This window comes from Alligator mississippiensis, chromosome 2 (genome assembly GCF_030867095.1).
Source record: "Alligator mississippiensis isolate rAllMis1 chromosome 2, rAllMis1, whole genome shotgun sequence".
NCBI classification, from domain to species: Eukaryota; Metazoa; Chordata; order Crocodylia; family Alligatoridae; genus Alligator; species Alligator mississippiensis.
Window position 1 is genome coordinate 156,914,721 of NC_081825.1, and position 27,306 is coordinate 156,942,026.

At 39.7% G+C, this 27,306-nt stretch overlaps 1 protein-coding gene across 6 annotated transcripts in view; it reads left to right on the top strand.

Annotated features, from left to right (window-relative positions):
- PDLIM5 (PDZ and LIM domain 5) overlaps nt 1–27,040 on the top strand; it is a 191,346-nt gene extending 164,306 nt beyond the window's left edge. For all 6 annotated transcript variants that reach the window (XM_019488079.2, XM_014600312.3, XM_019488081.2 and 3 more), the window contains 5 exons: nt 9,238–9,406; nt 15,665–15,845; nt 17,160–17,280; nt 22,746–22,861; nt 23,496–27,040. In XM_019488079.2, coding sequence (XP_019343624.1) covers nt 9,238–9,406; nt 15,665–15,845; nt 17,160–17,280; nt 22,746–22,861; nt 23,496–23,585 — 677 coding nt within the window. In that variant the 3' untranslated portion in view covers nt 23,586–27,040. The remainder of the gene's footprint in view (nt 1–9,237; nt 9,407–15,664; nt 15,846–17,159; nt 17,281–22,745; nt 22,862–23,495) is intronic.
- Nucleotides 27,041–27,306: the final 266 nt, after the last annotated feature.

Here is a 27,306-nt window from a genome sequence, read left to right on the forward strand (position 1 = left end):
GCATACCAGCATTCTTAGTCATTTGAAGAAATGATAATGGTTTAATCCATCCTGTTCTGCCTTTCATCAGTGGGGGCGGGGTTTAGCTTTGATTACAGCCTACAAATTTTGCATGAACCAAAGAGAGCCTTTTTTTCCTCTTGAATATCTTGAAGTTCCGTCCTTTTAGCCTGTGCAATTTCATGCAGGGCTCGTAAGGGTAGGGTGTTGTCTACATTTACCATAACAAGTAAGCAACAGACACTTTGCTTTATCTGGCCATCTGTTTGGGTTGGAGGGAAAGGAACTGAAAGAGTTCTTACTGTACCATATGTTAACAGGACTTGGATAATTGTACATATGAACTTTTATATTCTCCATTTATCATTTGGTAGTTTGTTAGTAGGAAATAAATCATTGGATTACAACACTTTAAAATGTAATCCTGGCACTCCCACCAGTTAAAGTAGCATTGTTATTTATAGATATTACATGAAGTCTAATGTTACGTTTAAGTGAGCGTTAAACAGTTCAGACTGTTGTATTGTTGCTATGCACCAGAGAACCTCTGTCAAAGTGACTTTGGCAACGCTACATATCCGCCTTTTCCCCTTTGTCTTAGAAATCTTTCACTAGTGTTTGTAGTCATCCATGTGTTTAGCATTGGAACATGCTATTGTTAGAATAACAAGGGCGAAGTCCCATTGGGATTTTAAGAAAGAAAAAGTCAGTTCTTTACCTTGCTTCAAACCCAGTTAAATATTAAACTAGTCATGCCAAGGAGTTTTGTGAAAGTAATGAAAGTAAATAGTGAGGGCCAAACATAACCTAGTATGCAGTGTTTTTCATTTTAGAAAGGCTATCCCCCACAATGAGAATAAAGAACTCCAATTATGGTTTAGTAAAAATACCAGTGAAGGGAAAGAAAAACCTTTAGAAATATGAAATACAGTCCAACAGATCTTCTCCAAGTCATGAGGGTAGCTGGATCCCTGCATCCGCTGCATCCAGGGCATTGAGTATTATACAGAGGGATTTATGATCCTTCCATATTACAGATGAAAGTTACTGCAGTCTCATCCATTTGAAAGAAATTAGGTGAAGCCGTTAAAATCGCTGTGTTAAGGTAGTCAAGTACCTTGGAAGGCAGCCATGGCTTGGCTGAGATGCTTCTTTTCTCCTTTGCACTCGGATCTTTTAATAGGTCTGTGAGCAAAGACGTGCACCTAGCCAGACCCTCAACCGAGTACTCGACTACCCTGTCTCACTCCTTTTGGCAACTTTCAGGGAACTTTGGAGTAGGCAAAATACATTCATCTCTCTGTTTAACCTCCATTATTCTAGTCTATCTCTTTTCTTTCTTGAAACTTTCTTTTAACTTTTTATGTATGCTTAGGAGTGCAGTCACTGTCTTAAAGAATTCATCGCCTGACTGTTCTGATGGGGGAAGTGAGCGTATAAACTGTGATAGGGACATTTTGAGAGGACAGGAACAGAGGGTACAATACATAGATACATTATATACTACCGACAGGGCCCTACATTTAATTTGAGAATCAAGTGCCCAGGTTCTAGGTATTTAAGTAAGCTCTCTAGAAATGTAATTGGTTTTCAATATAGAAACTATTAATGAGAATGTTAAAGGCTTCATAGACCAATTCTGTTTGAAAACATTCCAGAAAAGCGGAAGAAGGTAGCCAGATGCCCAATTTAGCAAAGGGGGAGATCATATGAATGCAAGGTTTGTTATGGCATCCCTTTCTTTATTATAGCCTATAATTCCTATGCTTTTATACACAGCTCTTTTTACAGTGGAGCTAGTAGGGGGAATATCAGTGTGCATTTTGGGAAAACTGGTCTGTTGTGCATCACATTTTCAGTGTGTCAATTGAGAAAAGATGGGAACAATCAGAATACTTACCTTGTCTTAAGAGATTTTATAAAAGTGTATGATAGTGTATTGAAAGGTGATCTCTAGGGCCAAAAAGAGAGTTTGAAATCTTTGAAAAATTATTAGGCTGACTCACACATTTTGCATAATTTTTGTGAAATTCTTGAGATGAGTGAGTTCAAAGGGTCTGTACCAAGTTTTTGGACCTGGCTCCAAATAAGGTTCTTTGTAATACAAATTGAACACTTTAAATTTTCTTTCTGTTAGATAAAGGAAAGTAAAACATAACACTTTCACATATTGGAATATTTACCAAGGTACAGTATTATTAGATTTGACTTTCCAGTGATTTTGAGTGGGAAAGCAATTTTTTTTTCTGTCTTAGTTTGCATCCTCAGGTAGAACTTCTCCTATCATTAGATATCCATTCCACAGGGAGAGACAAAAAGTACTAGACACTGAAAGAGTGATGGGAATTTCTGAACTATAATTTGAAATTCCCTTAAAACATTATACTTAGGTCTTGATCCTGCGATAGGACCTGCTGGCAGGGACTCTGCATCCCTGCAGATTCCTTTGGGGGAAGACTAGGATTTGGCATTGCTGGATTCAAGATAAAATATTAGTTTTTCAACTTGTATTATAGCTAGAAGCCAAATCCTACTCTTATTGATGCCCAAAGGATATTTTGCTATTACTTTCAATGGAACCAGGCTGCTGTTCTTTCTCTTCCTCTCACCTTGCTGAAAAATAAAGAACAGAGCAGCTGCTTTTGCATTGTATGCCTCCATTTCTTTTGTTTGGATTATGGCTTGAACACTGAAGTGTTCTACTTTGTATTATATTTTACTTTAAGTGAACTTTTTGTTTGTATATTAAAGATTCTGGTTAACATAAGATTATTTTCAAACAGTAACTGCTGCCAGAATTGATGGTACTCTTTAGAAATAAAAATATTTCTCTCCTTCAAAGATTTAAATAACTTGGCTATGACCTACCATATTTTTTATTGATTTCCTTTTATATGTAAAAATCCTGCTTCTGATCCTTTATAAATTTTAAAGTTTACTTCATACCCCTTAAAAGACTCCATAATGACTATTCAGGGCAGTAAGATAAAGTCAAGAGATGTTTGTGCTAGTGCATGAAGTTTAACGTATCAAATCAAATGGCTTCTCTTAAATACACAAGGAAAATAGAGTTTGAATTGGCATTGGTATTCAACAGGTAACTCAAACATCCATTAGCGGTATATCAGAAGCTGTGCTGGAATTTGATTTGTGAAAGAAACAGTGTTCAAAGAGATTAGATTTTAGTGTGCGTGCGTCTTCTCTCTAGCTGGTACCTGAAAATTAGAAGGCAAGATATGAGGAGAGAAATGGAAAGTGTCATTAATCAAAATATTTTTCTTTCATATTTCCAGTAAGTCTCCATCCCCCTTCTCCCCCTCATTCGCCTCCCTCCTTTATCCCCGTCTCCCCCACCCCCCCAACTCACACACCTGTCTTTTCTCTGCCCTCATTTACAGTCTCCACTGGCATTAATAATCTGAGATGAACATAATAGAAAAAGTGACTTGGTCGAACTAAGTGCCTTGGGGTTAGCTTTCTCAAGATAGCCAATGCCCAACAGTACTGAAGGTTCAACTGATCAAGGAGTAAGAAGTAATTTTTGTTAAAGATACCGCATTGTTAAAAAAAAAATCACCAACTGTCATCTGTCCTGCTCTTGCTCTAATTGCATTCTACTCAAAAAACAATAATCGCCTCATGTTAAAAAAGCTGACTAATGGGTACACTGTTACTGCCTCAAGAGGCTAGAAAGGATCCAAAATGATGTCAGCCTTATCTCCAAGTGCCCTGGCTCTTCTTGGTTTGTCCAGCTTTACAGTTGATTAGAAAATGCGTGTGACATTTCATTGCATTGTTCTTCAGATGGGGATGAAGCCACATTATTGATTAATAACAAGAAAAAGTTGTGGTACAAGAGCACCAGTACCGAAAAAAGATTTCTAATTTGGGTGTATTCCTTTATCTCTCGAATGTGTGCATAGTTTTTTGTTCAGTGGAGCAGATCGTGTTACCTCCCTTTTAGAGTTAGTACTACTTCTGTTCAGCTTTCTTGTAATATCACTGTGGTATCACAGTGTGTTTTCACGTAAGTGAGAGCCATTTGCCACCTAAAGACACAAATAGTGGTCACCACCTTTTGACTCTAAAACTACATGCAGTTCTTGCAGTCTAGAGGTTTGCTTAGCATGCCTGTCTACCAGGTCAGAGAAAGGAAAAACCCTCCCTTCTGTCTCGAAGTTGTTGTAGAATATGAGAGGAGATTATCAGAGAGATCCAAGGACTGCAGAAATGAGTCACATTAAAATGTCTTGACAAAACTACATCCACATGCAATGACCTTGTGTCAGGGCACTTTATCTTCACAATGCAAATATAAATAAGTACAATAGATACATACATGCATACAATACAGATCTCAGGGTGTCATTCTTTCACTTAACTCATGCTTTAGTGGCTCTCCAGCTAATAGGGCTGAGTACTGCTTCACTAAAGCTAGAACCCAAAGCCAGTAATGATTTATTTTTTCCCCATGTCTGATCTTGTACTACTTTTTGTCAGTTCATAGCGTTCTCTCTCATACACAGATTCCTAAAATTGGAGAGTAACTACTTCCAAAAACATACCTTGCCACAGCTTGTGTGTTACCAAGGTGCATCTAATAATAGTCAGAAAGGGAGTGAAACAGAAAGTTGTTTGTTTGCTCCTTCCTTTAGCAACAGTATCTTCTTTGTGTTTCATATTCCAGTTTTCTTGCTTTGATTTTTCTTCTCAGTAAATTGTTAGTTTTAAATCCAGCTCTTTGTCTCCTTTTCTCTTTGACTAAATCATTGCGGGATTCTATATCTAGGCTTCATCAGAACCAACGAAATAAGCGTGCTTTGTTGCTTTAAACCTAGACTTGGCTTCCCACAATGTTTCCAGGTAAAAGTCCTCAGCAAGGGATTAAAAGTTAGGAAACACTTAAATGTAAAACTTTTGGGAAATTGTAGGATGCCCTTGGAGAGTCTTGGATGACAGCCTGTAGCACAGATCATTATGGAAGTATAGTTGAAAGCCTTTATTTAGGTCTCCTTTCCTTTTTTAAATATAGTAGGTTGGACATAGCTATCTAACTGATTAAATAAGTAAGAAATGACTGATATCTGTATATCTAATATGCCAATACTTGTTTTTTCTGTAGTCCTGTTCAAATTTTCACTTCAATCCCCATCTACTATTTTGGGACAAATATGAAGCCCACTACTGCCTGGAAAAAGAAAGAAAAAGCTCGCTCGCTCACTCTCTCCCTCTCCTTCTCTCTCTAACAGGTTGGCAAGAAAAATTCTGTTTCCAATGTCATACTGATTTGTTAGGCTACTCTAGGATATAAAAGGGCTAAAGAATCCATAGCTAAGAAAACCAAGAGGGAAGCACTTGAGAAAGCTTAATACAGAGTGATCAAAAGCTTCTCCATATACTGGTGCTTCTCAGTGGTAGTGAAATTAAAGTGACTGACAAAAAAAAAAAATCCTACGTCTTTATTAAGACCTATTAATCATGATTTCCTCTTCTGTATGAAGCACATCTATTTTATATGGCACTGGTATTTGGTATTTTAGGCTACATCTATGCAAGGGGTAGGGGGAAGGAAGTTGACTTTTTTGGCCTACTGCACTCTTGCTCAAGGTGTATAGCTGTGAATGTCCTTTGGTATATGAGCCTGAGTCATGGTTGTGTAGTGTTTGAGTGATTTGTTAACAACTTCAAAGTGATCATCTCACACCTCTGAATGTGTGTTTTCATATTATTGAGATCAAAAGCAATGAAGTATCTAAATTTGAAGTTTTTAATACATAGACATACATGGGCAATATAACTTCTAGAGCTCTCAAAAGTGATTGCTTAGATAAATGTACAGGATTCCTTCTGATAATTTATCAACTGAATTCTGGTGTAAATTCCTGAGACTGGTTAAGCAATGCCGAAGTAGGCCAGGTTCATGTCATTGCTGGATGATGCAGTTCTCCGACTCTAAAGTGTCGTTCCTCCCTCCTGCAGGGGTCTAGGTTGTAGCCATGTTGGTCTAAGGACATAGGCAGACAAGGTTCCTTGGGTGAATTTGATATCTTTTATTAGACTAACCCAAATAGTTGGAGAATAGTTATTAAGCAAGCTTTCAAGTTCAAAAACCCTTCGTCAGGCTAAGGAAGTGTCAGCAGTTGGTGTGTGCTCTTTCTGGATAGAATGAAAAGTAAAGAAGCCAGGGGCTGGGCTGGGCTGGGGAGTCAGTTGCCAGGCAGATTATAATGTATCAAAAATCCAATGTCTGTGTTTAGTCCATGATCTCTAGTATCCAGGAGGTTGATGAAATGGAGCTCATAGGCTTGTCTCTGGGAAGTGTTGTGTAAGTTTCCCTTGAGGATCAGGACTGAGAGATTGGACAGAGAGTGGCCCTCCTGTGAGAAATGTTCCCCTACCGGTAATTGGTTCCTCCCTCCTCTCACTTTTACTTCAAATTCTAGGAATTGATTCTCTTTGCTTCTAAGTATTCTTACAACAGAAAACAGTTTAGCAAATCATATTGGGTGACTAGTGGATATGGCTTTATAATGTACTTTTCATGTTTCTTCTTACTTGATTTAATTAATGCAGCCTTTTAATTTCTTTAAAGTAATAAAACATGCATTTTTAGACCATTTTGAAAACTTATTTTCTATTTCAGTGACTAGTTATTCAGGAATGCGTAAAGTTGTTTTTTCATTCCATTGATGAGAAAAATGAGATTAAAGGTTTGTCTATATGGGAATCTATTGCAAAATAAGTGTGTGGATTTATGCACAGTAGCTCCTCTGCACTGCCTCTGTGTGGGCAATCCTTTTTCATTTTAAGAACATCTGCTGTAGCCTATTTACTAATATAGACAAACCCTAAAGAACTGGTTATTTCATTTGATTGAGATTATCAAGTCTCTTGGGAGACCTAGTCTGTAGAGTTCCTTACCAAATAATTCAACATATTTCAAATAATTAAACCAAACTTCAGATTCACTATCTAGCCACCTGATGGAACAAGTCCCAGATCACACTGATCGATGTTGCCTGAAGAAAGTACTAAAGACTTGAAAATAATTAAGGCCACTGACAGCCATTCATTTAAAGGCACAATGGGCGTTTATACACGTGTTCCCAGGGGGAGGGGAGCGGGTGCTTTAATTAGAGTGACTCAAAGAGCTGCTCTAACTAAAGTGCCTGGAGCATCTCGTGTATTAGTGTCCCCGCACTTAAAAATGGCGGCAGGGGCACTTTATCTAAAGCTCAGTGAATGAGGTTTAGATAAAGTGCCCACGCTGCCATTTTTAAACATGGGGATGCTGATGCAAGAGATGCTGGAGGTTGCTGGAGTACGGTAATTACCACGTTCCAGCAGACTTGATTAATTGAGTCTGCCCCGATGCATTTCAATTGCAGTGCGTCAGAGCCGCCTTGCTGCTGCGTATAGGTGCCCAATGGGATCTGATCCCTGCTACCAGTGGTGGCACTTCCTGGCATGCCACATGTGCTGGTAGGACATGCTCTTTTGGATCAAGGATCAGATCCCAGTTGCATGCTACTTGCCAGTGCAGGGGGGAACCTGGGATCATAATCCCAGCTCCCCCTGCATCAGCAAGTTGCAAGCATTATGGACAGTCTGCCACTGGTGCTCCATCAGCCGTGGTATAGTCCCAATCCAACCGATGTTCAGCTAATTGTTGGCTGATGGGAACCACACTGAGATGGTGGGTAACCCTGGCTGGGCTTAACCCTGCCACATGTTCAATTTAAGGCACCATGGAAATAGCTCCAAAAATATTACATATTTCCCTTTTTGTGGTGCTGTTAATTGCCTGAATGTTACTAGTTAAGTTTTGATTAACAGAGTAATCATATATTAAGTGTAACATCAGCCAGGGGCCTAGTTCCAGAGAACTCCTCAGGACTATTTTTCTGAATCTGAAGGTAGGCTTGAGCCTACAGATAATGCTATATTCCATCTCTCTCTAAGCATCTAGCACATTCCCAGTCATTAGGTGTGCAGATTGCCTTCTGTGTTGTGCAAAGGAGACAGAAAATTACATTGGCGAAGTGGTGGCAACTTTCTGCTATCTTATTCAGAAAGTGATGTGCGGGACAGGAGAGAATGAATTAAGTATTGTCAACTCTCACTATTCTCTTTAAGTCCAATATTTTGTATTAAATATTGTGTGTGCATGTGGTTCTTAACCCTTCTGCTTTCGTAAGAAGTCTTAAAATTTGTCCTAGATGTTCTTAAAACCTCAGAAACTAGAAGACAAATGAAAAGAAACCCATGCACATTATTTAACTTTAAATCATGCAAAATATTTCCACATTTAAGTGAAAGGGTTGGGACTTTGGGGGTGGGGGAGGGAGGCATGTGACAGTTTGGTAATTCTCCAATTATCCAAGATGATTTCCTTTGGAAATGTTATTTTTTTATAATATAATACTTTTAAAGTCTTTACATATTTTCAGTACATACTTTCTTACTCCAACTTGATAATGCAGAAGCTCGTTATATTCAGTAACACACTTCCAGGATCTTTCAAACTGTTTTGTTACTGTTGATGTATTTGCAGTGTTCATTTTAGCCTAACCCATCCAAAGCATGATGAAATCATTGTGCTGCATGGTCTGTCATCTTTGTTCTTTTTTATATCCATTTCTGTATAGTCCTTTCTCCCAGTTGACTGAAAACCATTTATTGCCTTTTTGCAGAAATTGCAGAAGATATGTAGGGGGCTTTTGGCATGCTTTCAGTGGACAGTTATCAGCCATGTTGGGTGGAAATGTAAATCTCAAATCATTGTACCATATTGCTCTTCTTCCTGAATAATATATATACTACATATAATTTATGGTTGCTTACAGATGTTAAAAAAAAAAACGCTTTTTACTGGAGGAAACACCACATTAGTTCGACCTGGTTCTGCAGTGTCTACATAGATCAGGCACATCAGCAGCACTTTTTGGCTCTGATCTAAAGTTGATTCGACTGCCTATTAGCTAAAAGCACCAAAAAAGCCTCACTAAAGTACTTGGTGTACACAGACATTGGGTGAGCCGGGTCTAACTAACACAGTACCTCTTCTGGTCATATGCTAGGCTTGGTGCAGGAGCACACAGAGTTTAAGGTAAAGTGCTGTTTTCTTTTTTACGTCTGTAAACAGCCTACATGTACATTAACCAAGCACTGAACATACTTACGACTTTGTACTTCCATTGAGGCTAATGAGGTATATTTTTGTACATTATTTTCCAGCACAAGGATGGACATCAAACAGTATTGCACCATCTGGAGCAGCTGCAGCAAGTACCAAGTCTTTAATGCAACCTCAGCTAACAGAGCAGGACACTTTAATTCAAAGAGCAGAGCATATTCCAGCAGGAAAGCGTACCCCAATGTGTGCCCAGTGTGATCAAGTCATTAGGTTTGTATCCATCAATGAACATCTTATGCTAAAATCATTTTGAAAGAATAGCTTTGTTCCATTGTTTATTATTACTTAGTAATATGCATTAAGGCTCCATTTCATTAAAACAGCACACCATTTTCATGTATGATTCACCTAACAGATTGAGTCTGAAACTGGTAATACAGGTAGCAAATGTAGGAGGCTACTATTCACTCTCAGTAGTCATGAGCAATTTTAGAACCTGTTTTAATGAATGGAAGTGTTGGCCAGGAGGCAACAAAAATAAAACCTAAAATAACTAAGCCAGCTTTGACTAAATCACAATTTCCAGTCCAGTCACTCAGGAGTTAATAGACAGAAAGGCAAATAGATAATACGGAAATCATATAAGCAATAACAAAGTATAGTTTAAGCATGAGTGGGTAAGTGAAAATAAAGGAGGAAATCTTCTAGTCCCGATCATACATTAAAAAAAAAAAAGAACAGTTTTAATCATAGCTAACACTGTATTACAACTTTTTATCCTGACATGCCTGATCTCAGTATCCATCCCATCATCATTCAAGGTTGGTCTTCATGCTTCGGGTGTTAGTGTCTCATGACTTTGACTTACCTAAAAAAGTTTAAAAGTTGACTGAAGTTAAATTAGATAAATATTCTGTGACTGAGATTGGGCTAAATACATCCCATTGTGCAACAGTGCTCTCCTTGTTTCATCAGAAATTCCAAAAGAAAGGGTGTCCTGGGTATACAGCATAGCCAGTGACTTCTGACAAGTAGTTCTTGGACTGCACATCAAAGGGATTGTGAGTGCATTTTATGTCTGGGTGATCATTCCAGATGCTTAGTTCCCTGTCATTTGGGAAGAGATGCATCTCCTCACAGCTTTGTTGTAGTTTGGAAATATATTCTTGAATCATCTTTTGTTCTCATGGTCAAATTGTTTAAAGTATAAAAATAGAGAAAAGCAGACATGGCATGCCTGGATTGTTCAGGTTCATAAACTCATAACAAAATGAATTATGGTAACATTTCCTTTTGTGTTCTGTAATGTTTATTAACCTTTTTCAACTATAAAAGAGAATGAAATTGGAAATGCACCATAATTTTTCCCTGCCGTTGAGAAAACAAGCCACCTTGATCAGAATTGGAAACTTTTCTTAAGATTCACTTTTTGTAAAAATGTCCATACACATATTACATGCATTAACGTCTCCAAACATAGTAAGCAATCAAACTTATTACAGCATAGCAGCCATGGTTTGCAATTCAAGTCATACAAGCTGAGCCAACTCTGTAGCCGCATGATATACACAGCTGAATTGAACTTAGCTTTTTTTGCCTTCATTAGATTTTCATTATGATAGTTCCCTATCAGGTCAATTAACATTAAGTTAACTTTAGACTTCTAATTGGTAAGTGATCTGTGAGAAGATATATTGGAAAGATTTAATTTAAATTTTCTGTTATTTCAATTAAATATCAAGGTATTGATGGTGTGATCTAAATTCCAAATGTAGCCATGCAGTCATTCCAATGTAAACTTTAAATGGATCTAAACATACTAAATATTTGCTCCCTTTATTACTCTAGATTGTGAGCTTTTTGGTGGAGGCACTGTCTTTCTTTGTGTTTGCAGCATTTAACTGAGTGAGGCTCTGATGTATGATCAGGAGGCCTAGGCTCTAAATCACATGCACGCGCGCACACATGCACACACACTTCCGTAAAATCAGCAATTATTGTTACTACATAGATGCTTTTTATCACTCATGAAGTGGGAGGGGAGCTGCCTAATTGTGAGCAGGGGAGGAGTATGTGTTCCATATGTTAAAAAAGTGTGATGTCCTGACTAACAGTACCTACAATTCTGTCATTTGTTCTATTATTGCTGGCATATCTTTAATGAACACTTAGAAATGCTAGAGGACCTGCATGCTGATTCATTTTCCCATTAATTCTAAGTATTTCCTACATAAATCTTATAAACTCTTATAGGAGAATTTATGCCTATAATATTGGATTGAACAACCTTTTGAACACAAATAAAAATGACAGCTGCAGTAAAATTTGCATATCATATTCAATTTTAAGATTACTGTTGCTTCTTTTCTAAAAGAAGTCTACTTGTTATACATGTAAAGAGAATAGTGTCTCAGATGATGATTTATCTGCCTTTCAGTAGTCTATTTTTATATTGTTTCAAATTATCCCAGTTCTTTCCATAGGTTACATTTTTATATCTTGTAAATGCAAGCGCAGTTATTAAAAACAAGGATGATTTCATTTTATGATCAACTGACAGTACATTAATCAATGTACTAAATCGGCTTGCTACTTATATACAGCAGTGGTTTGGAAGACAAGACTAGGTTCTGGAGTTCAAGTTTTAGCATAATTACAGTTCATGCCCTTAATGGTAGTATTACCTATGAAAAGGTAGGAGCAGGATCAAGTGACATTCCATTGTACACCTGTTTTGCAGCCAAAATGCACAGTAGAGTTGGTTACTTTACACTAAGGCATAGAATAACCCAGGCCTGTTGAGCCAAAGAAAAATTTCTTAAACATATCTTGCAACTTTTTAATATAGCTTTAATTATTCATATGCTAATAATCTAAAGGCTTCAAGGTTTTCCTAGAGTTTCGCTTTACTTCATTTTTCTTTCTTTTGGTGGCAGCACTGAAACCAAAGTCAAACTGTGTTCTATGAAATATCTGTAATGAGGATCTGAGAGACTGGTAACTGATAGTTCCTAAAGGTTTGTGAAACTCATTAAGTCTCTGAATGCTGAAATATGGAACTGGCTGGCACTTTGAAACCCAAATTTGTGTTCCCAGGGTCTCTATTAGGAATGTAGTTCTGTGTATGCGTGTGTATGATAGATGATTTATTTTTAAGATATCTTCATGGAGTTGAATTATTTTAATGGTGCAGCAGGTAAATATTAGAAATGCAGTTTTTCATATATAAAAATTGCATGTCATAGAGTTTGCCTGTGACTGCAAAAGGAGAAAATTGTCCTAACCTGCTTTTTTTTTTTTTTTTAAGTGCTCCATGTAGTTAAATATGAAGTGTTTTTTACCTGGTGAGAAGATATAGATATTTCCAATTTCCCTACCACTAAGTTGCATTCTTGGTTTGATATCATGATACAGTCCACGTGGCAACTTAGCTGAATGTGATTGCTTCTTGAAATTGTGGATGTGATTAAGTTTTTTGACTCAGGCTTACATGTTTAAGCATTTGCACAATTTAAGCAGTTGCACGTTTGTGAGCATGTGAGTGTATGCATGCAACTTTGATCCTAGGAGATATTGCTACCACATTTGACTTGGGAGTGTTGGAAAGTAAAAGTGCTTAGATACAGTGTTGTACCATTTCCTGTCCACCGGTAGTCCAACATGCTGTCTTGAAAAACTAGCCTCAAAATGTCAAAACTGTAAGTTGTGGGGAGCTAAATGTAAAAGATGTTGTAAAAAGTCCTTCCCTTCCCTTTACTAGAGTACTTTCCTTCCACTTTGCAGCTATTCAAGCCTGTCATTTTGGTACAGATGACTAGAAACATGATCCTACTGTAGCTAGGAGAACTGCCTCAGTGTCAGTCCTGTGCTAATGAATCCGTTAAATTAGCCTGTGCTGACACTGTGAGAAGAGCACATTTTGTTGTACATAAGGACTTGTATTGTTTGATCTGTACATAACTGAAAGGGCATTGATGTAAAAAGGTGCTTGTACAGAGGCTGAAGGGTATCAAGTTAGGTCAGTGTTTGCACTGTTCAGGCATCCACAAGGAAGCCTGGAGTTTGGCTACAGTAATTCTGGACTGATTTCTCCAAGGTACAAGAACAATTTTCTGAAAACTGTTTAACTACTTTTGCCAGTGCTCAAATGTGATCAGATACTATTTTGTAAATAAATTCTGTTCTTCTTACAAGATGAAACGCAAGCCATTTTAAGTTTGTTTTTATCCTGTATTGTTTTGCTGTCCCCTCATGGTTTTTTAAGGCAGGTATTCCATCAAATTAACAAATGGGTGTGGGAAAGAAGAAGAATTATCCACACCTTCCTTCAGTAAAATTCCCCACTCTCTTCTGCCCACCTACTTTCAAATCCTGTAGTTACCTCCAGTCTCCTCACTCCACTCTTCCCTTGAAATTAATTGCAAAAATACATCTCCTTCTCTCTCCCTTCTCCAGTTGTTTTAGTAGTAAGCAAAAATTGCTGTCTTACTCCAGAAATGTTCTGAGTCCTTATGTTATTTCTTTTTTCATTTGGTAATATGGTGGATACTAATGCACTAGATTGATTCATATTGCCTGATAACCATGGATCTGGGTTTTCCATTTACCATGGAAAAACATGGATATTCTCCTTTAAAGGAGAAAAACATGGGGAAACCATGGGTTTCCCCTTGCAGGCTGGAACTCTTCCAGCCTGCAGGGGGTTGCTTGGGGCTGGGGGGAGCAGGAGAAATGTGACCACAGGTAGGGGACACCACATTCATGTACGCATGCACACGTGCTTGCAGCAGCCAGGCAGCATGGTGGAGAGCAGCTCCCACAGCTCCCCACAGGTAAGTCTATTGGGGGGCAAGTGCCCTGCAAATTTCTGCTCCCACAGTGGGCACAGGACTGCAGCCCAGCTGGACAAGTACAGGTAGGAGCCACCTCTATCGCCCAGTAGGGGAGGGTGGATCAGGGTGGTGAGACTTGTTGCTGCTGCCACCACCACTGGGACCCTGCACAAGCTGTGCCAACAACAATGCACTAAGTAACAGACCGGGGAAAGGCACTGCCCTCACCTCCTCCCATTGCCAGCTGCTCACTCACTCAGCTGTGCCTCTACCCTGGAGGGGAGGTGGGCTGGGGTGGGGAGCAGTGCAGGTGGCCTAAGGGGAGTGGCAGCAGTGGCAGTGGCCAGGCAATGGTAGCAGGATAGAGCTGCAGCCCAGCATGTGAGCAACTGGCAGTGGGAAGAGGTGAGGGCAGTGCAGTCTCACCCCCTCAGTCAGTTATTCCATGTGCTGCTGGCGGCATGGCTGGTGTAGGGGTCCTGGTGACAGTGGCAACAAGACTCGCTGCCCCACCCTGCTCTCCTGCACCAGGTTCCCCCAGCTGGGCCATGGAGGTGGCTCCTGCCCATGCTGGTTCAGCCAGGCTGTAGCCCTAAGCCCTGCTGTGGGTGTACAAATCTGGGCGGGGGGGCACCCCTGCTGCCCCACACATCTCTGCCTAGCTTCACCTACCCCTCCTTATCCCACACACTGGGGGACTGTCAGGAGTGAGGGGCACCAGCAGTCTGCTTTAAAATTGTAAATATATCAATAAAAAATTGTGTCTAACTGATACCTATATATGTAGTGGTGTTTCATTTTAACCACAGAAAAATGTGGATTTTAGGGGGTTTTAATAAAAAAAAAATTGGATTTTTAAACAGAGAAAACCAGGATGACGGAGAAAACCAGGCTTGCTGGGATCATTTGATCTCAGTGGTATTCCTGCCCAGAGCAGGGGGATTGGACTCTGATCTTTCAAGGTCCCTTTCAGTCCTTAATTTCTATGATTCTGTGATCCCAGATTAACATAGTTGATGTACCAAAATTAGTGTTTTAGAAGCTTCAGCATTTTGCATATATTAAATAAATGATGATAGCTTGACTTTTTTTCTTTTATTCTGAGCATGGAATATTCCTGACTAACTTTTGATGATGGTAGAAAACTGCCATGTCTTACCTGGCATAGTTAATGCCTGTAATAAACTTGCTGCATGAAAACCTCTATTGAATTTTTCTTCTTCTCCAGGGGAACTGATCTTATTAGGTCTTAATGGAGCCAAATCTATTTTAACATTAGTAACCTTGATACAAACGTACGCTGAAGGAAAGTATAATTAAATTAAGTATCTTTCTTTTTTTGCAATAGATGGAAATAGTTTGGAATGCAAAGAGACTTTTTTTTTTTTTTCCCCAAACAATGACCAGCACTCTAGCACTGTATTTTATAGCGTTCAAAAATAAACCTCTGAAATGCAGTGCAACAAAAAGCCACTAGCACACATTATGACCAAAGATCATTTTAGGCATAATTTGAAATGTGTTAAAATGGGCACAGAATTATTCAACAGTGCAAAAGATATTGGTTGATAAAGGTTTGTAATTCATATCACAGAGCCATTAGCAATGATTTACATAAATCAGTTATTTACACTTCCCATTGCTGTCACTACAGTGGCATAACGTTGTCTAAACTAGTCTGTTCTGTTTTAACCAGAGGACCTTTTTTGGTGGCTTTGGGAAAATCATGGCATCCAGAGGAGTTTAATTGTGCCCACTGCAAAACCTCCATGGCTTATATTGGGTTTGTGGAAGAGAAAGGGGCCCTCTACTGTGAGGTCTGTTATGAAAAGTTCTTTGCTCCTGAGTGTTCTCGATGCCAGAGGAAGATACTTGGAGTAAGTAATCAGTGCCATGCATGACTTACATAAATGGTGAATATTAATGACAACACTTCTCTATGTGTAATGGAAAATATTTGCCTGCTTGAAAAACTTTATTACAGATCATTACATTTTGTTCTTTTTCAGTAGCAAGTCCAATGAAGTTCTTTTCCATTTACAATACATTGGGTTAAGATGCACAAGTAGGGAAGCGCGCGCGCGCACACACACACGCATACACGGCATCTAAGTTCTGGTAGTACCATGGTTAAACATCCTGTAATATACATATATATCTCATCTAAATGTGTGTGTGTGTGTGTATGTGTGTGTGTGTGTGTGTGTGTATAGGTGTGTGGAGAGAGAGAGAGAAGGTATTTAGATGAGACATATATGTATATTGCAGGATGTTTACCATGGTCCTGTCAGAATTTAGATGCCCTTTTTGTAGCTAGTTTCTCCTCCTTTATAACTGCTTTAGCCCCATTAAAGCTGATATTATGTAAATAAGACTATAGGATATACAGATCTATCCATGCCAGTATCAGTCTGCCCTTTTTGATCGCTGGCATTATTGAAGAAGAGAATCTGTAGTTTTCTCTTTCCAGAGTTCAGCCTTTTCTCCTAGTGGCTGCTTCAGTTCTTAGCTATTCTTAGGAAAAGAGATTTAATTGGCAGATTCTTACAGAATTTAAAGAGAAAAATGTAAAACAAGGAGAAATAATCACATTTTGCTGGACACTGTGGGATGTGTTTTTTGGCTGGCCTTGAGGTGCAGTGAAATATTCCCAACCAAGTTGGGAAGAAAAATTCCTTTTCATCTCAAAGTGCAAACTTGTGGCCTTGGCACTGCAGGCCTCAAGTCACATTCAGTATTATATCGTCTTTCAAAACAGAACAACGTAATCATAATTCTTTAACATGTTCTGATTAATTATTCCCAGACTTCATGAAAGTTGAGACATACTGTCTGTCTGAAATCAGTGGGGTCTCTTTCAGAGATGTGTATTGCTCAATATGAATAAGTGACAAACTTCCCCAGCATCTGCTTACTGCTGCAGATGGAAACCTATTGCAAAGAGAACTGATACTGTTAAATTTCAGCTCCTCACGTGTCATCCGAAGAATTTTCAGCCAGTCCTTTCTCACAGATAGGGACGCACATAACAAAAATAGAGTAGATTATAATGCATAATATCAACCAAGATGTGTAAAGTACAAAACCAAAGTATTTTGATAAGCAAAACACCAATTTCAGAACATGATTATCCCAATTCACTCATTGCAGCAAGGTTACCTTATTAATGTTTATTTTTTAATCCCCAACAGGAAGTCATCAATGCTTTGAAACAAACTTGGCATGTTTCCTGTTTTGTGTGTGTGGCCTGTCATAATCCCATCCGCAATAATGTCTTTCATTTGGAAGATGGGGATCCATACTGTGAAACAGGTGAGCTTTTAAAAAACAACCATTAATTCCTGGAAATTCATAGCTAAGATTGCTGCTAGGGTTTTTAAAAAATATATATCCAGGTATTTGTTTTTCTCTCCTTCACTTTGACAGATATTTTCCCACTAGCCCTTGTTAACTATTCATTTCAGTGTAGCCCAGAGGTGCTTAACCCCTGGCCCAAGGAACTGTCATACATCCCATGGGGTTCCCCAAGGTCCAGAAATCTGGTGGCAGGGGAGTGGTGGCAGCATTAATTGTTAGGGGTGTGCAGTATTTTATTCGGATTCAGATTTGGCCCAAATTGGGGACAGTGATTTCATTCAGATCACTGTCACAATTAGATTTGGCCAAATACCCCATACTGGTGAACAAGTTAAGAGGCTGTGATGTGGATGACTGCACAGTCCGGTGGGTGGAGAATTGGCTAGAGGGTCGCACCCAAAGAGTCGTGGTAGATGGGTCGGTCTCGACCTGGAAGGGTGTGGGCAGTGGGGTCCCACAGGGTTCGGTCCTTGGACCGATACTCTTTAATGTCTTCATTAGCGACTTGGACGAGGGAGTGAAATGTACTCTGTCCAAGTTTGCAGATGACTCAAAGCTATGGGGAGTAGTGGACACGCCGGAGGGCAGGGAACAGCTACAGGCAGACCTGGATAGGTTGCACAAGTGGGCAGAAAACAACAGGATGCAGTTCAACAAGGAGAAATGCAAAGTGCTGCACCTAGGGAGGAAAAATGTCCAGCACACCTACAGCCTAGGGAATGACCTGCTGGGTGGCACAGAGGTGGAAAGGGATCTTGGAGTCCTAGTGGACTCCAAGATGAACATGAGCCGGCAGTGTGACGAAGCCATCAGAAAAGCCAATGGCACTTTATCGTGCATCAGCAGATGCATGACGAATAGGTCCAGGGAGGTGATACTTCCCCTCTATAGGGTGTTGGTCAGACCGCAGTTGGAGTACTGCGTGCAATTCTGGGCGCCACACTTCAAGAAGGATACGGATAACCTGGAGAGGGTCCAGAGAAGGGCAACTCGTATGGTCAAGGGCCTGCAGACCAAGCCCTACGAGGAGAGACTAGAGAAACTGGACCTTTTCAGCCTCCGCAAGAGAAGGTTGAGAGGCGACCTTGTGGCTGCCTATAAGTTCATCACGGGGGCACAGAAGGGAATTGGTGAGGATTTATTCACCAAGGCGCCCCCGGGGGTTACAAGAAACAATGGCCACAAGCTAGCAGAGAGCAGATTTAGACTGGACATTAGGAAGAACTTCTTCACAGTTCGAGTGGCCAAGGTCTGGAACGGGCTCCCAAGGGAGGTGGTGCTCTCCCCTACCCTGGGGGTCTTCAAGAGGAGGTTAGACGAGTATCTAGCTGGGGTCATCTAGACCCAGCACTCTTTCCTGCTTATGCAGGGGGTCGGACTTGATGATCTATTGAGGTCCCTTCCGACCCTAACATCTATGAATCTATGAAAAATCTGAATCTGGAGATTCTGAAGATTCAGTCCTGATTCAGAGAATCAGCAATTTGGCCACAGACACAGCTTTAAATGTTTTTTCTACATACTTCAAGGTACCAGACATGGCTTGTGAACGCTGAGATGGTGGGGCAGATGGAGTGTCCCACAGGAACATTGGGGGGGGGGGGGGGCGGGCTGCCTGCTCGGCTGCAAACCTGGAAGTACTTCTGGGCCACTTCTGGGTCTGCTGATGAGCATGCGGGGGATCCCCCCTATACCCCCCGGCAATCGGCAAATCAGCAGTTGGCCACGGGGGGACCCCAGGTACCACTTCTGGGTCCAGTGCCAAGTGTGCTGGGGACCCCCCTGCACTCCTGTGAGACGCTCCATCTGCCCCAGCATCTCAGCATTCATGAGCCGCCTGGTTCCTTGTGTTGTATAGAAAAAACATTTAAAGTTGTGTCTATGTCTGAATCATTGAGTCTTTCCAATTCGGATCAGTGACCAAAGCTTCGCACAGCCCTATTAATTGCCACTCTCTGCTGCTAAACTTCCAGACGCAGCTCCCAGGGTGCCCATGCCATGGTTCTGCTGCTGCTAGAGCCCAAACTGCTACTGCAGAAACAGTGGCAGCAGTAACAGCCTAGGCATGTAAGAGTCCCTTCCCTGTACTCCTCCATCTACAAGGCTTGGCATACTCCCACCAACTGACCTGGGTGCTGAATGAGTTCACTATGCCTCTGACCTATACTTTAAGGAAGCTAGATATTAAGGAGGCCTTTTTAAGGACACGGGAACAAGTTACCCTGACGCCCTTCCCATTTTTGTGTCACAACAGTATGCCAGACTGATTACTCAGCAATCTCTTTAACCAGTTGAAACTCAAGAAAGGAATCCTATAAGAAGTAGAAACTTGGCCGTAGTATTGTGGAAGTGCACAGGCATGTAGGAAGACGATTAGAAAGGCCAACTTATGATTTGAGATGCAACTTTCAAGGGACATAAGAGATAATAAAAAGGGATCCTACAAGTATGTGAAAAGTAAAAGGAAGAGCAAAGAAACTATAGTTTCCTTATGGAATGCAGAAGATAACCTAGTTATAAATGATGCAGAGAAAGCTGAAGTATTTAATGCCTTTTTTATGTCATCCTTCATATATAGAGGCAGCTACCAAATGACCAGTGTATTTGCAAACAGGGATAAGGATAGAGATAGGGAGACAAACAGTTTAGAGTAGTAGAAAAATAGTTTAGGGATTACTTAGGAATGCTAGATGCTTTCAAGTCAGATAGGATGCACCCTAGCATACTGGAATAATTGGCTGAGGTAATTGCAGAGCCATTAGCTATTCTTTTTGAGAACTGATTGGATCATTGTGCTCAGGGAGTATTTATCAGTGGCTCAATTTGTAGTTCAGACGAGTTATCAAGTGGGGTTCCCCAGGGATTTGTCCTAGGTCTGGTATTGTTCAACACCATTATTAATGATTTGGATGATAGAATTGAAAGCATACTTAGCAAATTTTCTTATGACACCAAGTTGGGTACTACTGTGTACACACTGGATAGCAGGGCTAGGATCCAGAATGACCTGCATAGACTGGAAAAATGGTCCACAATCAATCAGATGGGATTCAGCAAGGACAAGTGCAAAGACCTGCACTTGAGACAAAATAATTTCATGTACAAATAAAAACTGGAAAATGGTTGGGTAGACTGCAGTACGACAGAGAAGGACCTGGGGGTTACAGTAGATCGTAAGCTGAATATGAGCCCACAGTATTCTTGTTGCCAAAAAAACAACAGTATCCTGGGTTGCATCAAAAGAAGTGTCATTTGCAATTCAAGGGAAGTGATTCTTCCCCTTTATTTGGCACTGGTGAGGCCTAACCAGGAGTGTCCAGTTTTGGGCCCTACACTTCAAAAAAGATAGGGGTAGATTGGAAAGAGTCCAGGACAGAGCAAGACTATGAGGAAAGGCTGAAAGATCTCGGATTATTTGGTCTAGAAAACAGAACACCGAGAGGGGATTTGATAACAGTCTTCCAATACTTGAAGGTGAGTTACAGACAGGATAGAGATGGGTTTTTCTCTGTGGCCGTAAGGCCAGGAGTAGAAGCAATGGCCTCTCAATCTGCAGCAGAGGAAATTTAGCTTGGAGATTAGGAAGAACATTCTGACTATGAGGATAGCCAAGCATTGGAACAGGCGACCTAGAGAAGTTGTGAAATCACCAATGTTGGAAATTTTCATGAGCATGTTGAACAGACACTTGGCTGAGGATGAGTAGGCAGTGACAATCAGGGGGCTTTGAACAGGGGCTTGAACAAAGGATTTAAGATCACCCTAATTCAATAATTAGATTCTGTACATGGAAAATTATGACAAATTATACATTTTCCATATATAGTATCTTTGTAGTATGCTTGTTTCTGGGTCAGAAGGTTGCTTGTACAAGTTAACTTAGCATATTAACTTGCTAACATATGCCATGCATATGTTCATAATGCATGGCACTGGTGGCAGTCATCTCTTGTACAGGTGCCAGCTTTCTAATAAGATGTCAATTTGAGGGAACTTCATCCACTGGAAAGTGGGCAACTCCCCTTCACATGCAACCATTAATTCTATATTAATGGTTCTCTCTATTAATGTGGTAAAAGAACCTATGGCACACTTCAGAGAGGCACAGAGTACATGCCCTACCCATCTTTCTTTCTTCCCAGTTTTTTAATTTGTAAGGGTTTTATTAGAAAATGTAAAAGTTGTACTTTTAGCCTACAGAGTGTCCAGCTTTCAAGTGTAGACACCTAGATTAAATAGCTTCACAGTCACCTAAAATGCTGGATGTCCAAGCATCCTGTGTTCTAACTGGTCTCTCAGCATTAAGAGGTTGAACAGAAGAGCACATTGCGATAGTCCTACGTGAAGCACAAAACGGAGAAAAAATATGTTATGTCACAGTATCCAAGGCATGAAGGAGAAAAAGAGCTGAAGCCTTTAAATCAGGGGTTAGAAACATTTTTGGGCAGGGTGCCAAAAGCACCTGCAACTTCCACTTGTAAGATGTTGGCATGCCAGAGGCAGATGGTAAGGGAGCTGTGAGGATCCTGATCCTTGTTGTGGCAGCCATCTGCGCCAAGGTGCACATGCATCTGCCACCAGCAACAACCCAGGTCAGGGTTCCATGGACTCTGATGCAACTGCTTGCAGCTTCCTGGCTGTCAATCACAGCTGGCCTGGCTCTAGGCAGGCCCCTGCTGCCTGCCACAGAGCCCAGGCTGCTTTCAGCAAGTGGTAGGAAGGCTACAAACAGTTGCACCAGGGTCCAGGGAGCTGCAGTCCAGCTCATTGGTGGCAGTGGGTGCACACATGCCTCACAGCGGACAGTGGGGAAGGAGCCGGGTTTGCGCTGCCACAACAAAGATGGGGTCCCTCGCAGCTCTCCCACCATCCACCCCAAGACACATGTGCCAAGCAAAATGCCTTTGCATGCTACTCTGGCATGTGTGCAGGGGGTTGCCAACACCTGCTTTAAATTGTCTTTCTTACTGCTGATGCCTCAAAAGGAAAACCAGAAAACTATATGATACTAAGCAGTAACCAAGCTAAACACGGCAACTACCATTGTACCTGAGTGTAGATTAAAAATATTCCCTTCAAAGGAAAACTTACTCCCTGTGGAGGGTGAGCATGGACAATGTCGGGTCTCAAAATAACACTTGCATGGGTCCCAATTAGTCCATAGATCTTGTGCTGGCCCTTTGTGGAAGGAAAAGGAACCTGCAAAAAGAATCAGGCTGTGAGTAGAGAGACTTTCCACATCTGTCAGCCTAGGAACTCCCAATTTAGTGTGCCCATCCCCTGAAGGTTTGTTCCTGAGATTATGAAACTTGGCAGGTCAAAGGCAAAACACATTGCCACCTATTGAAAAACAAAATGACTTGCAAGTCTTGCTTTCCCACTCATGTTTCATACTATAAAACTATGTTTGTATGGTACAGATTACTATTCCCTCTTTGGTACCATGTGCCATGGCTGTGAATTTCCCATTGAAGCTGGTGACAAATTTCTTGAAGCCCTGGGCCACACCTGGCATGACACCTGTTTTGTGTGCTCGGTAAGTAAAACTCTTCTGCATTTTAAACATATCAGTGGCAGCAGTGCTTATGCTAACCTGGTCAATACAGGAGTAACAGCTGAAATGTCTTTTATCCTCGTAACGTAAATAAAAAACACTTTCACAGTTATTTGGAAGGTGCATTGCTATTGTGACATTTTGGAACCTGTACAGATCATTTGGTTTGGTCCATGGCCACATGTACTAGCGTTTAACCTTTGATGTTTACTGCTTGAAGGTAGCATTAAAAGTCTATAAAGAAATGTGTGCATCTAGAATGTCAAAAGTGTCATTTGTATTCACATCAAGTTACATGAACATCTTGTAGATTAATTTAAAACTTTGGGCTGTTATACTTCAATTTATAGTGCATGAGGAGGAAAAACAATACCTGACAATGGGATTTTTAAATTTTCAATATTGATTTCACTGTGCTTCCATTGGGCTGAAAAAATTCTAGCGACTTCATTAGGGGGACGGTTAAGCTGACACTGACCACTACTGCTTAATATTCCACCTGCAATGCATATTCCTGAATAATGAATAACAATCCTTGTTCCATGTGTGTTGACCCTGATTTGGCATTCTAAATAATGTATTGGGCACTTTTTTTTTTGTCTCAATCTCCTTTCAGGTGTGTTGTGACAGCCTGGAGGGTCAGACTTTCTTCTCCAAGAAGGATAAGCCACTATGCAAGAAACATGCTCACTCTGTGAACTTCTGATTCTTAGGCCACATCTTAAACTTAAGGAGTTGAGAGGAAGATTGGAATTCATTGGCTGTCCATTTTCCATGAATTGTTTGTTACCTATATACATCTTTTTAGAAATAGAAGCGAGATGTGAGAGTGTTTCTCAAAGAACAGTTTTCTTTCAGTAAAAAGAGGGCGGGTAGCCTAAATGCTAAGAGTTAATTGCTAGGATGATTGTATTTTCACACCCAGCATGTTCCTGTATTGGTCTCATTATTTATATGGGTAAATTTATATTTGTTTAAATATCAGTAATGAAGCAGTTACAAATTCAGACCTGCTATCATAAAACCTGGTTTTGCTGCTATTCAGAAAGAAAGGGGTTATTGGCTTAGATATCCAAATCATATTAGAGGTATGAATGTTTTTCTGAAAACATATCTAAAGATGTTAAAACTAAAATCCAGTATTAGCACTGAAAAAAGAATCTTAAAGGTAAGGATTAAGATATCTGGAACATGTTTTAATGCATGAAATCTTCACTTTGGATAACACTCTCACATGGTCCATGCTTGTCGTCCACTCTCACAGGACTGTATGAAGCCCCTGGTAATCAAATTTTTAATAGACCCACAAAGAACAGTGTGAGATTTACATGTGACCTCCAAATTATGGGATAGCTATTCAAATGGAAAGTAATGATTTAAGAAGTGCCCCTCAAGCCTCGGAGATGACACATGGAACACTGTTCTTTCAGATGTGGCATATTACCAAAATGCTAGCCAAAAATGTCAGAGTATGAAATTGCATCAGACAGGAACTGTCTAATCAGATCTTAAACTTAATATTTTCTGTACTTTTATGCTCACAGTTCAGCAGTTAGAAGTGCTTGGGGGAGGAAGAAAGGGAAAGAAACTATGTTAAGTCTGTATGTAACAACGTTTTGTATCCAGAAGATGAGGCTTCTTCCTTCTGTTATGAGGGAAAGTTCTGAAGTGCAACTCAGGACTTTTTCTCCCAACACGGCCTCTGTGATGTAGCTCATGAATATATATATATTTATATATGAAGTTTGTTTGTTTAGTGCAAGCTATTTTCTTGCTTACGTGCTAGGATTTGTTTAGCTCATTCTCTCTTTCAGTCTTCCTCTAGTCATAAAGAATGGATTGTTGGGTAATATAATATTGAGTTAGGCAGTTCAGTGTCTCTCAGTTCTTGAAAAGGAACAGAGATAATGCTGTCATTATGCACGTATTGCAAACCAACAGACTTTGCCAACATCTTCTCTGGATTAATGTGAAAATCACCCCTGTGCAGAGCCAGAACAAAGCCTAGACACCAGTGAAGTAGTATTGTAGATGTATAAGAAAGGTACTGACTCTCTCCAGAGAGTGAATTTCACTCCAGAAGAGTTGGAGAACAGAGAAGGGGTCCTCTCTGTCCCAAATGAGAATCCTGCTTGAAGCCAGGTTTATATACTGCCTGATTAAATAGGGAAGTTAGATAGATAGTCTTTGTTGCCTTTCTGTTAAGTACACATTTACATTTTAGAATTGGTACTAAGGAAAAGTTTATTAGTAATGGTATGAGGAAAATAAAATGAAAAGAATTGACATGTACTCTTGTTTGCCATGGTTCAGTAAAGAAAATATTTGTGTAGAATATATACAAAGACAAACCTATTGTATTGAACTCTAAAAGGATCCGTAGTATTCAGAAGAATTCACTGAGACAGGGCTGTGCAATAGGTAGTATTTAATTTGTATTCTGTGAGGGTATTTTTTTCTCAACACTTCTACACTTTAACTTCCAGTGATATGGGAGAAATATTGTAAAGCAACTTAAAATGTTTACAGTCTTCTAGACGTGGTTGATGTGGATAGGCCAAAAAAACCTCCAATAAACAAAATGGAACAATCAAGAGATGAGTAGGTTTTTAAACAGGAAGGCAGGCCAGGTAATGTATAGGAATCAAGAATAATTTTGAGCAGGAAGACTGAGATTGCCTTTGAAACAACTAGGATGTTCAAAGCTGGGGCTCAAATAAATACTTCCAACAGAAATTCATAGCACATATTTGGGAAGGAGATTAGAATGGCTAGGCTGGAAGTGCACTGCACTTTCTGCAATTAAAAAAATATATGAAAAGTGGAGGGATGCAATAGGTTTCAAGAGGTAACACATTTTTTCTGCTTGGAGTTGTACTAAAATTATTTCACTTGAAACATTTATTGGAATCATCTTTCTTAATCCTTGTGAACCAGGATTTAGAATTATCCCAGTTGCTAAGAACATAGCCTGGAGAGGCTTAATAGCATTTCTTTAACCAGCTGGTTCACTTTTTAATTTGTGCTCTATTTCTGGACTTGTTTTCTTTTCTTTTTAATAACTTAAAATCACTGATATCTATTTTAATATTAAAGGGAGGTAATACATTTTATAATTACAGCACAAACCCAAAGGATCAGTATGTCAATATATAAATGTTTTTAAGAGGTGAGATTCTAGTAGGGCACTTTATTATAATGCTGTGTATCTCACTGAATATTTATTATTGTGGGTAGGAGTATTTCATATTAATATCTTTGATTTTATTTTTAAGGAAGCATTGCTTATTTTCCTCCAAAATCATTAGGGGTGTGTGTGTGTGTGTGTGTGTGTGTGTGTGTGTACACATACATACACACACAATTTTTTTTCTGATGACAGACTTGATGTAGCGGATCAGCACTGCTCAACTAGCTGTGCTGAAAGCTAGGGTTTTCACAATTTTCACAACTATTTTTCACCAGAATTGGCTTCATTGAGGGTCCAGCCTTTGAACAAACGTTAGAATTTAGGGGCTTAAACCTGCCTTCCAGTAAATATCAGGTGTGCCTGTAGATGTGCCAGTTTTTTGGAAAATCAACCACTGCATGCATATACAGTCACTGATTTCTCAAACTAGGCTGGTTGGAGGACAGGACTAAACTCTGTGTCTGAGGTAAAAGGGATTTAAAGATGTATAACTGAACCAAGATGGCAGATTTTGCATGTTCTAACTAATTTATGATATAGAATTAGTAGTAAATAACAATTACATTTTAATTTAACACTGCTGCAAATATAAAGGCAAAAGATGGTTAGTGGTACAGTATGCGCTTATATATTGAGCAGTCATTATTGGCTGCATTTGCTGAGCTGCTAGCATTTTCTGATAATAGAAATGGCTTGGTTAAGAGCAGTAAAGGGAAAATATTTCAATTCACAGATTATAGTTTTTTTTCATCTTGCTTTACTTCAATCAACAGCTAAAGAATTTTTCTGATTTGTTCACTTGTATTTGTTATTCTTTGGCTTCTAATTTTGTTTGTTCACCTTTGCAAAGTTCATAAAACAAATCTTTGTTCAAGGTCTTAGTTTTGTTTTTGAAAAAATGTCTATAAAAAGCACAAACAACGAAGCAATATCCTGATGTATGCATATTAATAAATAGCTCTGGAATTGTATTTATTTTAATGTTTGTTTGCTTGTTTGTTGTCCACATTTCCACAAGGTAGCACACAACAATAACACAAGCCCATTTCTATTGATGTAGCATTCTTTGTTCCACAACATTAGCCAAAACCAGACTATTCTGTAGTGTTTATTTGAATGCAGTTGATATTTTTGTTGGACTGACGCTGTTCATAGCAATCCTATCTCTTAAGAGGAGCATTATCTGATACTGTATTTAGCCACAGCATAAAGCTTTCTCTGCTTTCACCTGGGAATA